General features: G+C 38.7%; 1 protein-coding gene across 3 annotated transcripts in view; it reads right to left on the reverse strand.

Moving 5' to 3' along the window:
* The window catches only part of VPS41 (VPS41 subunit of HOPS complex), a 187,343-nt gene that overhangs the window by 95,773 nt on the left and 76,378 nt on the right, over positions 1–15,192 (reverse strand). For all 3 annotated transcript variants that reach the window (XR_003436563.1, XM_027123964.1, XM_027123963.1), the window contains 2 exons: positions 10,198–10,272; positions 631–693 (listed from right to left, as the gene is read on the reverse strand). Coding sequence is in view for 2 of the 3 variants with exons in the window: in XM_027123964.1 (XP_026979765.1) it covers positions 631–693; positions 10,198–10,272 (138 nt within the window). In the remaining variant the exon portion in view is untranslated. The remainder of the gene's footprint in view (positions 1–630; positions 694–10,197; positions 10,273–15,192) is intronic.

Here is a 15,192-nt window from a genome sequence, read left to right on the forward strand (position 1 = left end):
GCTCTCCAACATTCAGTAATTTCTCCTTATCTACCAGACGAAGTCCAAATTCCTTAGCCTGAATACAAAGCCAGCATCAATCGGCCCGTGCAGCTTTCCTGCCAAGTCAGTATTTTATGCACCATCTAAACTAGACGATTTGCCACTTCCTGAGCACGATTTGAATTTTCTAGCCTCTCCGTTCATATTATACTGTTCTTCCACATGGGAAGTCAGCTTTCTCCATCAGCCCTGTATATTAAAGCCCAAACAACAGTCCATCTACAAAGCCATCAGTAACGAGGACAGCTAGAAGTAACCTCTCTCAGTTTTAGATTCCTTAATACTGTTTTACCTCTTTGAGTCTTTAATCACAGAGTGTGTGTGTGTGTGTGTGTGTGTGTGTGTGTGTGTGTGTGTGTGTGTATCATCTCACCCACTACAACAAAAGATTCCTGAGGATAGACTGAGATCACAGTCACATAATATACATTCTGTGTACCTTCCCAGCATCAAATAGTATCTGGTACATTAGTTGAACAGATACTTACTGACAAAATTAATGCAAGATTGGTAGTGTTCAAAGTATTGTAATCCTATTGCCTTTGTTGAGAAAATCCTTAGAAAAATTAAAACTTACTGAATACTTACTTTAATGGGACAGTCAAAAGTCTCATGAAATTCTTCTCCAGAATATAGTCCAAACACCTGCACCTACAAAGTAAATGGATCTTGTCAGTTCACCATGACGGTAACAAAGAAGGCTGCTGAGTCAGTGAGAACACATACTATCAATAAAAAAGTAGAATATGCGATTCCCCTGGTGGTACAGTGGTTAAGAATCTGCCTGCCAATGCAGGGGACATGGGTTCGAGCCCTGGTCTGGGAAGATCCCACATGCCGCAGAGCAACTAAGCCTGTGCACCACAGCTAAGGAGCCTGTGCTCTACAGCCTGCGAACCACAACTACTGAGCCCACATACCACAACTACTGAAGCCTGCGCACCTAGAGCCCATGCTCCACAACGAAGAGTAGCCCCCACTCACTGCAACTAGAGAAAGACGGCGAGCCTGCACACAGCAACGAAGACCCAACACAGCCAAAATTAAGTAAATAAATTTATTTTTTAAAAATCTTAAAAAACAAAAGTAGAACACTTAGTAATCTAAAGCCCGTGTAATCTCTATTAAATATCCAATGAAAACAATTCTATGGGGGTGAAAACACACTGCTGAAATTAAATTTTTACAAGTATCTCATGGATAGAGAGTTCCCTTTGCACATCACAAGTCTGCTTTATTAAATGGACATCAACTTAAAAAATGAAATAGATATGAATAGGTTACTAATACCCTTTTATGAACTTCCCATAGACTATTCCTAAAGGAATTATTTATTCCTTTCCTTGAAGGAAAAAGGAGCTTCTTTTTTGAGTCACAGATAGATAAATCAACTGTGCAGATCAAAGTGGCAAGAGATTAGGTGAACTGCACTTCATTTACAGTCTTATCTTGACTCTATTTAGAGCGTATAAATGTAAGATTTAATTTTCTCCTTATCAGTGCCTTCCTTAAAGTTCTTTAATCTTAACCTTTTCTCTGAGTGGTTGACTTCAAAAATTGAATAACATACATATTCAATTGAGTAATGTACATAAACGGTACAGATGACAGATTCAGAGCTTGACAAATTTTTATGACACGAACATATCGCTGCAACCATGACCCAGGTCAAGAAGTAGAACCCAAGAAGCTCCCTTGTGTTCCTTCCCATTCATTCACACCCTCACAAACTAACCGTTCCTCCAAAATCTATTACCTTCAGTAAGTTGTGCTAATGTTTGAATTTTATATAAATAGAATCATAAACTATTTCACTGGCTTCTTTCACTCGACATTTTCTTTCTGATATTTATCCATACTGCTATGTACGTAGAGCAGGAGCTGGTTCTTTGTCATTGCCTTATAGTATTTCAATGTATGAATACATCATAATTTATGTATCCATCTTCCACTGATCATTTGGGTTGTTTCCAGATGGAGGCTATTATGAATAATGCTGCAGTGAAAACTCTTTCCAAATCTTTTGGTCCACTTATATACCCATTTATGAAGAAATGGAGTTGTTGAGTCACAGGTTATGCATCTGTTCACATCTCATAGACAGCCAAACGACTTTGCAAAGTGGTTCCAATCAATTTACACCCTCACAAGCACAGTGTATGAATTCCAGGAGCTCTCAAACACTTGGAACCAGCTATTAGGGGCACTTAGAACTATTTCCCAACACTTGAGATGTGTTCACTCTTTTTCTAGTCTCTAGAAGAGTGGTGTTATTTCTTCTTTAAATTTTTAAGAATTCACCTGTGAAGCCATCTGGTTCCAATGGCGCTCTGTGAGAAAGTTTTTCATTATAAATTCAATTTTTTAAATAGATATAAAACTACTTAGAATTTTCCTTGCTTTCATCTTAGTTTTTTTTTTTTCTTTCTTTCTTTGGCCATGCAGCATAGCATGCAGGATCCTAGTTCCCTGACCAGGGATCGAACCCGTGACCCCTGCATTGGAAGTGCAGAGTCTTAACCACTGGACCACCAGGCAAGTCCCCATCTTAGTAAGTTCTGAGTAATTCATGTGTGCAAGTTCCAAGAGGAAAATGGACTCATGTTATGATATCATTTGAGGAGATAAATTATTTCATTAAACTATAAAATCTTTAGAATATTCCACTCATTTTGTGACTGCTGTTTTTATACCCTTGTGCCAAGTATGTTATTTGGGTTCCAAGAACAGCACATGGTACAATGTAGCATAGAGGGAATTTGATTTAATCAGAGGTAATCTGTTAAAATGTATTCTTGACATGGCAAATACATGCAGGCCCCACTACCACCCTGCTTCTCATTGTTCAGAGGGCATTGCATCACTGCTTTTATATGAATGTATACGCACAGGATGCATTGAACTTCTTATAAAATGGTGGTAGAGAAGCTCAAAAGAAAAGCACTGCATTCAGAGTTTTACTCTATCCCAGGAAGCTGTAGTTGAATGAGCCCAACAAATCCAAGAAAATGGGGTCAAAATACGACAAGTGCTGTATCCCCTGAATCTTAATAAATTAACAAGTGCTCAACTTATCAATGTTACATCAGTAGAAAGTCATGCTAAACTAGGAAGTTTACATTCTTCTAACATAAGCTACTTCCATGAATTCATTCTAATGATGTCGCTGACAACGTGGTCCCCTGTCAACGCTCACACTCCTACTACCAGCTTGGACCTCTAAACGCTTCCACGTGCTTTACCTCAGTGGGTCTCAGGCCAGAGTGCACGGTTAGGATTCCTGGAAATTAATGGACAGATCCCACCCTAGACAAACTGAACTTTCTGGTGGGGTAAAATGACGTATTTTTTTTCAGGTGGAACGTATTTATTTCACTCATACCGTGGTCAACATCTAGCAATGTCTAGATGTTCCTCTTAGTTCTAAATTTATTTTTTAGCTGTAATTTGACTCACTTTTAACCAATGGGGAAGTCCCGTGTGAGGCCCAGCCTAATTTCTAGGCTAACATTCCAATCGGAAAGTATATTTCGATAACCTCTCCTCAGAGATGTGATGTCACTTCTCAGTCTTCTCCAATTGTGGAGGGAACAACCTTCTGGAAAAGCTGTCTATTAAAATGGCCAGCGTCATTCTGGCTTTTTTAGAAATTTTATTCTGAATTAAACTATGCTTATGGATTTGAAAATGAGAAGAAATACCTTTAAAATGATGTTTTTAAAGACTGATAACTGACAGTATGTAACTAGCAATGACAATCTTGCTCTGCCTCATTTGGCCCTTATAGCAAGACAGCTAGGGATGAAAGCAAACACCATTATGCCTGTGTAACACATGATTCCGTGGAAAAATACATGACTCACCTGAGGTTGTAACAATCAAGAAGAGTATTCCAAGCCCTATTCTTCTACACTCTATCATTATAGGAGCTAGCCTAAAATTTGCAAATAATGAAGATATCTTTCTACAATATATAAAGTGTAAGAAAAGTAGAATAGGGAAAAGAAAATCAAAAGCCTCAAATATTTGCCAAAGTAACATGAAAGGGAATGAATCAGACAACTCTACAACAGAAGTGGAAACTAAACGCACCAGACTATTCATTCAAATGGATGAAGTTCCTTCTGCCTATAACAGGGTAAAGATGATTTTAAGGACAAAAGTTAAGTGATTTTTATTGCAGGGAAAAGTATACGAACTGAAAACAAACAAATGTGAACCCGTCGAAAAAGACTGAGGGATCGGTGAGAAAATGAATACGAGAAATACTGTATATCTAACGGCGAAAATTAAATTATGAGTTTCCAGGGCTGTCCCTTTAAAAATCACAAATCAACAACAAAACAAACACACGGATCCATATGAAGACATAATAGTAGAGTGATAAGAAGGAATAAACAGAAGAGAACAAATTGCAGAAGTTCTTAGAAAACAGGCTGAAACTCACAACTACCCTTTAGAACTAGTGGAAGCAAAAATGTCATAGCGTGCCCGGATTAGGGGCCGGAGGGGGCAAAGCCAGGTTAGAACTCTTAGGTTAGTCTCTATTCATACGTTTAACTGAATAACATTTTCCTCAACTGTCATCGCCTCCTTCAGTATGGAAAACACTGAGACTTCACAAGACCAATCTCGTAAACTTTACCAGTACAAGCAGGGTGAGTTGTAAAACCTTTGATATTTTGGTTTATTTCACTAATGTGACACCCAAACTAGTTGGTCAGAACTTAAAACTACTCAAGCTAGTAAAATCCAAAGCAATTCTCATCCATCTCCCCTCTCCCTCTTTATTTGTCATTTTCTCAGTGATTAGCACACTCCTCTGTGAAAAGAATCCGTTGAATGATTGCCTAGAAAGTTTGGGCTTTTAGGAAGAGTGCATCTGAGTTAAGAATCATATTTTTAAAGGTTAAAATAGAGAGGATCCTTTTGATAATGGTATCCCCTATAGCAGCCCTGACAACCTCTCCCAACTTGTCACAAAAATACCTAGTGAAGACAAAGAGAAAATTCAGAACAATTGGCCTTAGAGTCAACCTACTGCAAAGTCTTGGAGGATTTCTCATTAACTACAAACCCACAGAGCCATAGGAGGACCACAAAACGTATGTGCTATGTGTTTACCACCACAAGTAAAGAAACCCTACTCTCATGAAACAATCAGGAAGGTGTATAAGCCTTCTCCCCTTTAGCATGGAATTCTATGTATTTGCAAACCAGAAAACTGGGCGACGGGCCATCTGACATAGAGAAACTATGAATGAGGTGACCAGAGTGTGGGACAACCCTCCCAGCTATTACTTCATTGTAACAGCCCCTCTCAAACCCTGGCTTGCAAATAACAACAGGTCAAGCATTAGAAGAACAGGGGTGAACATGTAAACTGTCATTCCATCTAGGGCAGTGGTTGGAGGTACCCTCGCGGGGGAGATGGCAGGTTTTCATATTCTCCACCCATGGAGGGTGTCAAAGACCCAGGAGGGAAGATAGGAGAGGCCCCCAGTTCACTGGAGGAGCTGCCTTAACTGGATACCTCCAGTCAGAGGAAATGGAGCTCACTAACAGGTCCCTATGTGAGCTGAAGGGTGACTCTACAACACCCAAAAGGATAACAAGCAGGGCCTGAATCTGTTTGCTAACCCAGGTTCAGAAAGAGCTTGTCTCCCTGTTCTGGAATGGATAAATGAGTAACAAAAATGCACACAAGGTCTATAAAAAGAATACTGCAGAACACAATTCCAGTGACTCAGAGGGAGAAAAACCATGCTTTAAAAAATGTTTTAATAGGGACTTCCCTGGTGGTCCAGTGGTTAAGACGCCATGCTTCCACTGCAGGGGGTGCAGGTTCGATCCCTGGTTGGGCAGCTAAGATCCCACATGCCGTGCAGCACGGCCAAAAAAAAAAAAAAAAGTTTTAATAGTAACCAGAAAAGAAAAAAACAAACTACAAAACTATTTGTCAACTTCAATAAGAAGAAGAGACCTCTATGAATCTGGAGCAAAGGATAGGACAACAATGATAATGATGATGGTAACAGCTGACGACTACTACGTGTTTCTTCTGTTCCAGATACTATTCCAAATCACTGACATATATTAACTAATTCATTTCTCCTAATGATTAATGAGGCAGGTACTGTTACTATCCCCCCCTTTTATAGAGGAGGAAATAGGGTGAAGCACAGAGAGGTTTGAATCACTTAGCTGACAACACACAGCTCAAATGTGGCAGGATAATTCCCCTCCCAACCACTCCACCTCTAAGACACTCTAAGACACACAAGAAGTCATAAGTTTTGGTTTTAAAAATTAAACATAGATCAGGCTGACGTGAAAAGAAAATTGGGAGAGATCGAAAGAGTTCAGGAAAAACAAAAAGGCAAAACAGAATAAAAGTCTACTCCAGAAAGCAAAATTGATATTGGAAGCAAAGTTCCTCAGCAAAGGGACCAAAACAAGAAGAGAAACTCTCCCTGACTACAGAGAAATGAGAGGATAAAAACCATGAGAAAGCAAAGCACATGTGTGAGGTATATGTGTGTGTGTGTGTGTGTGTGTTTGTGTCACAATACATGACCAATTTTTCTTACAGTATATTTTCTTTCTTTTTAAAAAATTAATTTTTAAAGATCTGAGTATAGTTGACTTACAATGTTCTGTTAGTTTCAGGTGTACAGCAAAGTGAGTCAGTTATACATACACATATATCCACTCTTTTTTAGATTCTCTTCCCATACAGGCCATTACGGAGTATTGAAAAGAGTGTCCTGTGCTATTTAGTAGGTCCTTATTAGTTATCTATTCTATATATAGTAGTGTGTATATGTCAATCCCAATCTCCCAATTTATCCCTCCCCTTCCGACGTAAATCATAGCAAGATCTTTTTTTGATCCACCTCCAAGAGTAATGAAAGTAAAAACAAAAATAAACAAATGGGATCTAATTAAACTTAAAAGCTTTTGCACAGCAAAGGAAGCCATAAACAAAACAAAAAGAAAACCCACAGAATGGGAGAAAATACTTGCAAATGAAGTGACTGACAAGGGATTAATCTCCAAAATATATAAACAACTCGTGCAGCTCAATATCAAAAAAACAATTCAATCAGAAAAGTGGGCGGAAGATCCAAATAGACATTTCTCCAAATGGCCAAAAAGTACATGACAAAATTCTCAACATCACTAATTATTAGAGAAATGCAAATCAAAACTCCAGTGAGGCACTGCCTCACGCCGGTTAGAATGGCCATCATCAAAAAATCTACAAACAATACATGCCGAAGAGGGTGTAGAGAAAAGGGAACCCCCTACATATATTTTCAAAAGAGAAGAAGGGTGGATAGGGCTTATCCATTCACCAACTTACCTTGAAAAGGTGAGTGAGGTACAACAAAATGGGAGGGGAAGAGGCCAGACTACAGATGGTTAGTGAAGGGTTAGCAATAAAAACACAAGGAACTTAGAACTTCCCACACACCCAGCACTGGCTCTGCCACATTCCCATCCAGGCCTCGCACTGTGCCCACTGCCCAGCTGAGGCAGTGGAGGGGCCGGGGGTCAAGCAACATCCCTGACCTAACAGAGAAGAGTGGGAAAGCCGCCCAGGCAGGCGTGGTGCAGAGCGATGCTCTTAGCCTCCGCGCAATACCGCCTCCAGCCTAAGTATTATTGAGTTTCTCTGAAGAAATGAAAACACGTGGAACTGAAGCAATAATCAAAATCAGGACTGAAGTCAACTTTCCTGAAATGAAAACAATACTTCAGTATATGGATCAAAAGGACTTACCCTCTTCCAGACAAAATGAATGAAAATAGACCCAAACAAGACATTAACTTAGCAAACTGAATTGCAAGGGCTGTTCGTTGCCATTGGTAGTGTTGTTGTTATTATGATGAGTCTGAGATCCAAGGCAGGACAGAAAAAAAATTAAAAAGGTTTTGTGAAACAACAAAAATAGGCTGGCCTCTGACATGTCTAGGACAATAAAGGTTAGTCAGAAGGGAGCAAAGTCTCCAAAACTTTGAGAGAAAATAGTTCAACCCAGAATTCTACATTAAATTAATTCTAGTTTATGTATGAGGGCGACATAGGCAAGAGATCAGAAAATAAGGCTGTTACGTACTTACGCGGAAAGTTACCTAAAAATGTATACCAGTAACACACACACACAAACACGCGCACACACACACAGTATATGTGTGAGTGTATTTCAAAATTTGGAACTCGAGGATAAATAAAAAGATTAGAACTGAGCACCAGCTGACTAAACAGAGTAAATTTTAAACAACTGTTAGAATTATGACTTTAAAACTGAATATCAAAGGTTATCTGTGAAATGGAAGGTAATGATTTATCTAGGAATCTTAATGCACTAAAGAAAGAAAGCTCACAACAGCCATTGAAAGATGCACGAGATCTAGGTATCCGGAGCTGATCTTGCTTAATAATCTTTATGTTGCTATCATCACTAACCACTTTACTAGATCACTGTATATTAGTGCCTCAATTTTCACAATTCTGACTAACCCATGAGGAGGGCTAGCTTACACACCTACGTGCGCTGAAATATTTATTTTCAATTCTATCAACGCTGATAAAATATATGAGAAAACCATTCTTTAAACATGCATCATGGGTCTACAACAAAATATGGCAGTGATAAATTTGACTAAAATAGGAAAACAGAGGTGCTTGCCAAGAAGTGTGCCAGGAGATATCTGAGGGTCATCTCGTTATCCACCAGACACAGTAGCTAAAATATACTGCTTTGCCGCATTAAATAGTAATTCTTCAAAATTTAGAGTTCTGAAAATTCTTAGATGAAGTATCTTAGTATCAGTTCTTTTCCAATTCAAAAACAATATTCTCCTTCAACAAATTAGTTCAATTACATTGGCATTAATCCAGAAGGAATTCTTCCTCACCTTTCAGAAAACAAAAAGATGATCTTTCTTATAAATACGAAATGTTTCAAGAGTTTGGATAATTCTTCTCAATTTCTGCACATACCAACTCCTCCCTTATCTATCTTTGATGGTCTGGTTCATCCCAGAATTTCAGAAAATTTGACAGTGCTTTTTGAAAAGCATGAGTGTTCCAATTACTCTTACTAGACTCTTTGGGTAACATTAGGCTTAGATATATAAAAATGCATTCTTGTCTGTCAAGAAGACTTCATTTTTCTTTTGTTAACAGATTAAATGGGTATAAATCTTTTACACTGATTACACTGTTTTTAATTTACTTATCCTAATGGCCCATTGAATTTAGATCCCATAAAAAACATAAAATTAGATTAGGAAATCTGCTCTATGAAGTCCAGAATATGTAAGGTTCTGTAATGATTCTTAATGCACTCTCTTCTTCAACTGTTGTTTTAGAAGAGTAGCTTAAATACGCTGTGCATTAGAATTTTATCATTGCAAACCAACATTAGAAAAGCCTTCCATTGACTGAAAAACAAAAGACATTCTTATAAGTGGAAAATCAATCACCACAACCACTAAATGTCACAGCTCAACCTCGGCAAGCAGCACTGATAATTGTTAGTTATACACTGCACAAATGATGTATGTCCTTGGTCGAGGAAGTAGGGGCCAGGTTTCTAGAAACTGTACATATATTGATTTTACATTTATTTAATGTGGCCACTGCAAGACACTTTATTCTTCTGATAAACTATGATTGCTTATCAAAAGATTCTATAATTCAAGAGAAACATTCATAACTGGTGTGTGAAAATGAAAACCACCAGCCCACAGAAATCATGCCCACAAAATCCAATTTTGTGGATTTATGGCAGAAAGGCATTAAACCACTGTCTTGCAGGAACTGCAGACCAGTCGCTGAAGCCTAAGTGGCACGGCAGTAATGATTAAGGTGACATGTCCCTCTGCCACAGCTGTTAATCAGCTTAATACTAGTTACATTATTGACATTCTTGTAATTATTTTTCCTAAGGCACATTTGCGCAAAATATATTTTACTTTAATTATGAGCAATCGGGAGCAAGTCCGATACCCAAAAAGAATAATCAGTGTTCTCCTACTGCAGGTATACAGTAGGCACAGTGTTGCTCTAGCCCTTGGAGTTGGTAACATCACAGCCCACAGAGCTGGAGCGCTGCTTTCCACGTGACCATGTAATCCCCATACCTTGCCATCCTCTGAACACACGCCCATGTGTTCGCCACTTTCATCCAGGCTAATCTGATTTATCTTCACAGGACTCTATTGAAAACAAAAGAACAAACAAACATGGTAAACCTTCAGAAACATATATATCAAAAGTGAAATGCCTTGGCTTTTTGTAAAATGTAAGTGATACAAGTTGTCTATTAGTTTAGATGCAGGAGTCCAAGACATATTTTGCTTCTGCAAATGAAAATGGTAAAATATAGCTTTGTTCCCAGACATGTAATAAGCCCAGAAACCTAAGATTTGCCCAAATTACCTATTTCACGTACTTGAACTCCCAGCTAAAAATGGTACTTTTCTTACCTGTTATGTACCTTTTTATTTGTTCTGTTCTACTTACTCCACAGTCCTAAAATTCTTTCCCAGCCAAATTCATTAAAAGAACAAAACAAAAACCAAAATAAAAATCATGATGTAAAGAAAAAGTTTAGTGTCTTTTTTAATTGAAATATAGATGATTTAAAATGTCACGTTAGTTGCTGGTATACAGTAAAATGATTCAGATATATATATACACACACACACAAACACACACATTCTTTTTCATATCCTTTTCCATGATGGTTTATCACAGGATATTGAATTTAGTTCCCTATGCTATACAGTAGGACCTTGTTGTTTATGTATTTTATATACAGTAGTATGTATCTGCTAATCTCAAACTCCTCATTTATCACTGCCCCACCACCTCTCCCCTTTGGTAACCGTAAGTTTGTTTTCTGTGTCTGTGAGTCTGTTTGTTACATCCATCATATTTTAGATTCCACGTATAAGTGATATCATGGTTATTTGTCTTTCTCTGACTTTCTTCACTTAGTATGATAATCTCTAGGTCCATCCATGCTGCTGCAAATGGCACTATTTCATTCTTTTTTTAAAAAAAATTTTATTGGAGTACAGTTGCTTTACAATATTGTGTTAGTTTCTACTGCACAGCAAAGTGAATCAGCTATACATATACGTATATCCCCTCTTTTTTGGATTTCCTTCCCATTTAGGTCACCACAGAGCACTGAGTAGAGTTCCCTGTGCTATACAGTAGGTTCTCATTAGTTATCTATTTTATACATAGTATCAATAGCGTATATATTTCAATCCCAATCTCCCAATTCATCCCACCTCCCCCTTTCCCTCTTGGTATCCGTACGTTTGTTCTCTACGTCTGTGTCTCTATTTCTGCTTTGTATATAAGGTCCTCTATACCAATGGCATTATTTCATTCTTTTTTATGGCTGAGTAATATTCCATTGTATACATGTACCACATCTTCTTTATCCATTCCTCTGTTGATGGACATTTAGGTTGCTTCCATGTCTTGACTATTGTAAATAGTGCTGCTACGAATATTGGGGTGCATGTATCTTTTCGAATCAGAGTTTTCTCTGGATATATGCCCAGGAGTGGGATTGTTGGATCATAAGGCAACTCTAAAATCTTAGTTATTTTACTTTGGCTCACCAGCCAATCCATTTCTTCTTCTCTTATAAATTACTAAATCAACTTTTTATTTATACTCTATGCTTAGTACTTTCTGGGGGAATTCCACGGGGTCTAATTGATAGTAACTAACTTTGTCATCCTCCATTCTTTTTTTTTTCTTTTTTTTTTTTTTTGCAGTACGCGGGCCTCTCACTGTTGTGGCCTCTCCCGTTGCGGAGCACAGGTTCTGGACGTGCAGGCTCAGCGGCCATGGCTCACGGGCCCAGCCGCTCCGCGGCATGTGGGATCTTCCCAGACCGGGGCACGAACCCGCGTCCCCTGCATCGGCAGGCGGACTCTCAACCACTGCGCCACCAGGGAAGCCCCATCTTCCATTCTTTTGAGTAATCTCAAATTTAAAAATCTGTGAAGATGGAATTAGGCATTCTACTTTGGATGTATTTTCCCAAGAGTAAACACACAACTGCACTTGTAATATTTTTCACAGTTTTCCAGTTCTCCATGTAGCCAACTGTTTACTCACTAAAATATTCATACAGGCGGATTTTCTAAAGAGAAATCAAAATCAGTAAATGCTGACAACATTAAAAAATGGCAACCTTTTCTCCTTTTTTTGCTTCTTAAGTAATGACAGTTTACAACTATCTTGCACAAAACACGATAGAACAAATTAACCACAAAAAGAGAAGACTTCATCGGTTTCAACATGAGCCTGCAAATTCATTTTTTTAAATACCTAACCTTAAAATAATTTGATTTGTGCATAAGAATAAAATGGAAATACACAAAATTGATTGTTCTGTGCTCAACGGAAAATACCTCCAAGCTAGTAAGTCACGGCCAGGACAGACCAAGACTCCCTGACCTTGGAAAGGCCACCCACTGCCTGATGCTGCTGAGACAAATTCCCACGTTACAGGTGGAGACAGCTGGCTACAGAACCCGTTCTCACCCTGATCCCTAAATCACTCCTGAAACGCAGCTCATGAAAACCAAGCTATCTCCTTAAAAGTTCTTAGAATGTTAGGACAGGAAAGGACCTTACAGAGATATCTGATCCATTTATAGGAGAATAAACCAACCCCATGGATGAGATTCACAACAGAGAAAAAGCAGAGCCAGGGCTCTGACCTTAAGAGCAGTGAAGAGAACTTTGTGATGGGCAGCAAGGAAGATGCAAAACAAAAGCTGAACTGGGAAAGCAATGAGGCCAGTGTGTCTGGACTTCTGGCCGACGAGTCTGAATGCACAGTTTCTAGTCTTCTTTGGATAAATGTTTTCCTCACTGAGTACCTTCTGTTAACAACTTCCTGATGCTGATCTTTTGTTCGCCAAACATTTTAATGCCCATTTTACTTGTGGCAAATATAAACCCCACATACCTCTGACTGTAATTTAATTGGTCTCTGGTTATAGCCTACCTCAGATTATAATTCAATAGATGTGTGTAGCTTGATCACTGCCAAGGTTTCCTGTCCTAACCAATACGGTACTACCCACGTGTGACTATATAGAAAGTTAAGCTAGTTAAAATCAATCACAGTTAAATATTCATGTCCTCCGTTGCACAAGTGCTCAATACCCACGTGTGACTAGCGGCTACTGGGTGAAAAAGCACCCAGATCACGGAATGTTTTCATCATTTCAGAAAGCTCTACAGGGTAGCACTGTTCCAGCCCTACCAAACTGAGCCTCAGTGCTGAGTACAATGCTTCTTCGCAAGGCCCTTCTGTACAACTTACATCGAGAAGTGTATCTTCTCCCCATGTACCTGTCAAACTGTACGTCATTTGTTCTTGGACTCTGTGCTCATGGCCTGTGCTAAGATTCTAGGAATCACACTGTATTATTTTCAAAGACCTGACATACACGTTAGCTGATCCTCGCAACTTCTAGCGAAAGGAGACAGCCTAGGATGGTTACCTCCACCTCACAATAAGGAAAACGAGGCCTCGAGAGTTTACGTGAGCTGTCTAGAGCCTTAGTACTGCTGTGTGGCTAGGCCACACAGTGGTATTCTTAGTACGAATAAACCCAACTTTTTATTACAACATGTTTCTTCCTGAGTAGAAACTAATTTGTATCACATTAGCAATATTATGGGGGAAAATAAATCATAACTACAAGGTATAAGAATCCTTTTTCCTTTATACCTGTTAGCAATGGTTAACTTTTTTGCCAATGATCAATATTCCCTGATTTATTTCCCCAACTACTAACAACTTAAACATTTTCTTAAGCCTGTCGGCCAATTAATTTATTCTTCTAAAAACTCTGTTCACATCTCTTATTTTTTCTATTAATGTTTGTTCTTTTCTTGTCCATTTCCTTCTTTTTTTTTTTAAAGGGTATGAGGTCTTGGTACAATACCTTACCCTGACATTGTATATGTGGTCTCCTGTATATTTTTGCAAGATGGTTATTGCTTTATTTCTCACATCTAAGTTTTTAATACTTTCACGATTCATCTTATCTTCTTCCAAATGGATACCCATTTGGACTAGCCCCATTTTTTAAAAACCACACCCTTCTCTTTTTGAAGAGAACTATGTTTATCATATAATAAATATTTATATACACTGAGATAATCTTCTGGGTTTTCAACTGTGGTCCCTTTGGCCATTGTTATATCATTTCAACATTGATTTAATTATAGAAGACGTACATAGTATGTTCTGATATCTGGTAAGGTGAGTCCCAGTCACAATTCTTCACACTTTCCTTGGTTTTTCTCAAGTATTTATATTTTCATGAGAATTACAAGATAAAATGAGCCCCATGTTGCCACATATAACGGTCATTATTCAATCCTAACTTACTTTACCTAATACAAGCATGGAACACTGATGACAACTCTCCCCCTCTCTCTGCTTCCAAGGTATCACACTTCTCTGAGTTTTCTCTGGAATTTCTAGTTGCTCCGCCTCAGTCTCTTTGGCCAAATACTCCTTATCTCCTGATCTCTGTACCTCATAGCTCAGTCCTGGCACCTCTTCCCTTTTACATCTACACGAGCTCTCTTGGTATTCTCTCCAGGCCATGGGATGACTCCTGAATTTAAATCCCTAGACGGGGCCTCTCCCTATTCCAGACCAATATCTAGGACTGCCTATTTTACATATGTACTTGGATGCCTAAACGGGCGTGTGAACTAAAGCATATCGAAAACTGAGAATCTGATCTTCCTTCCTGGAAGGGCTCTCCCTGATGTCTCGCCCATCTGTAGTAGTTAAGGACTGATAGAATCCTCTCATCGCACAAGACAAAAACCTTGGAGCCAGTCTTGACTCCTGTCTTTCTTCCACACTTTACATCGCTATCTGTCAGCAATTCCCACCATCTCTTCAAACAAAATTTACCCAGACTTTCACCACCCCTATGGCTGCCATCCTGGTTTAAGCTATCACCACCCTTGTCTGGATTACTGTAATAGTCTCCAAACTAGTAGACCTGCTTCTGCCCTAACTCTCCTAGAAATCTAACCTCAACAAACCAGTATATTGTTAATAGGTG

This window comes from Aethalodelphis obliquidens, unplaced genomic scaffold, assembly GCF_003676395.1.
Source record: "Aethalodelphis obliquidens isolate GAN/ISIS:26980383/991018 unplaced genomic scaffold, ASM367639v1 scaffold27, whole genome shotgun sequence".
NCBI classification, from domain to species: Eukaryota; Metazoa; Chordata; class Mammalia; order Artiodactyla; family Delphinidae; genus Aethalodelphis; species Aethalodelphis obliquidens.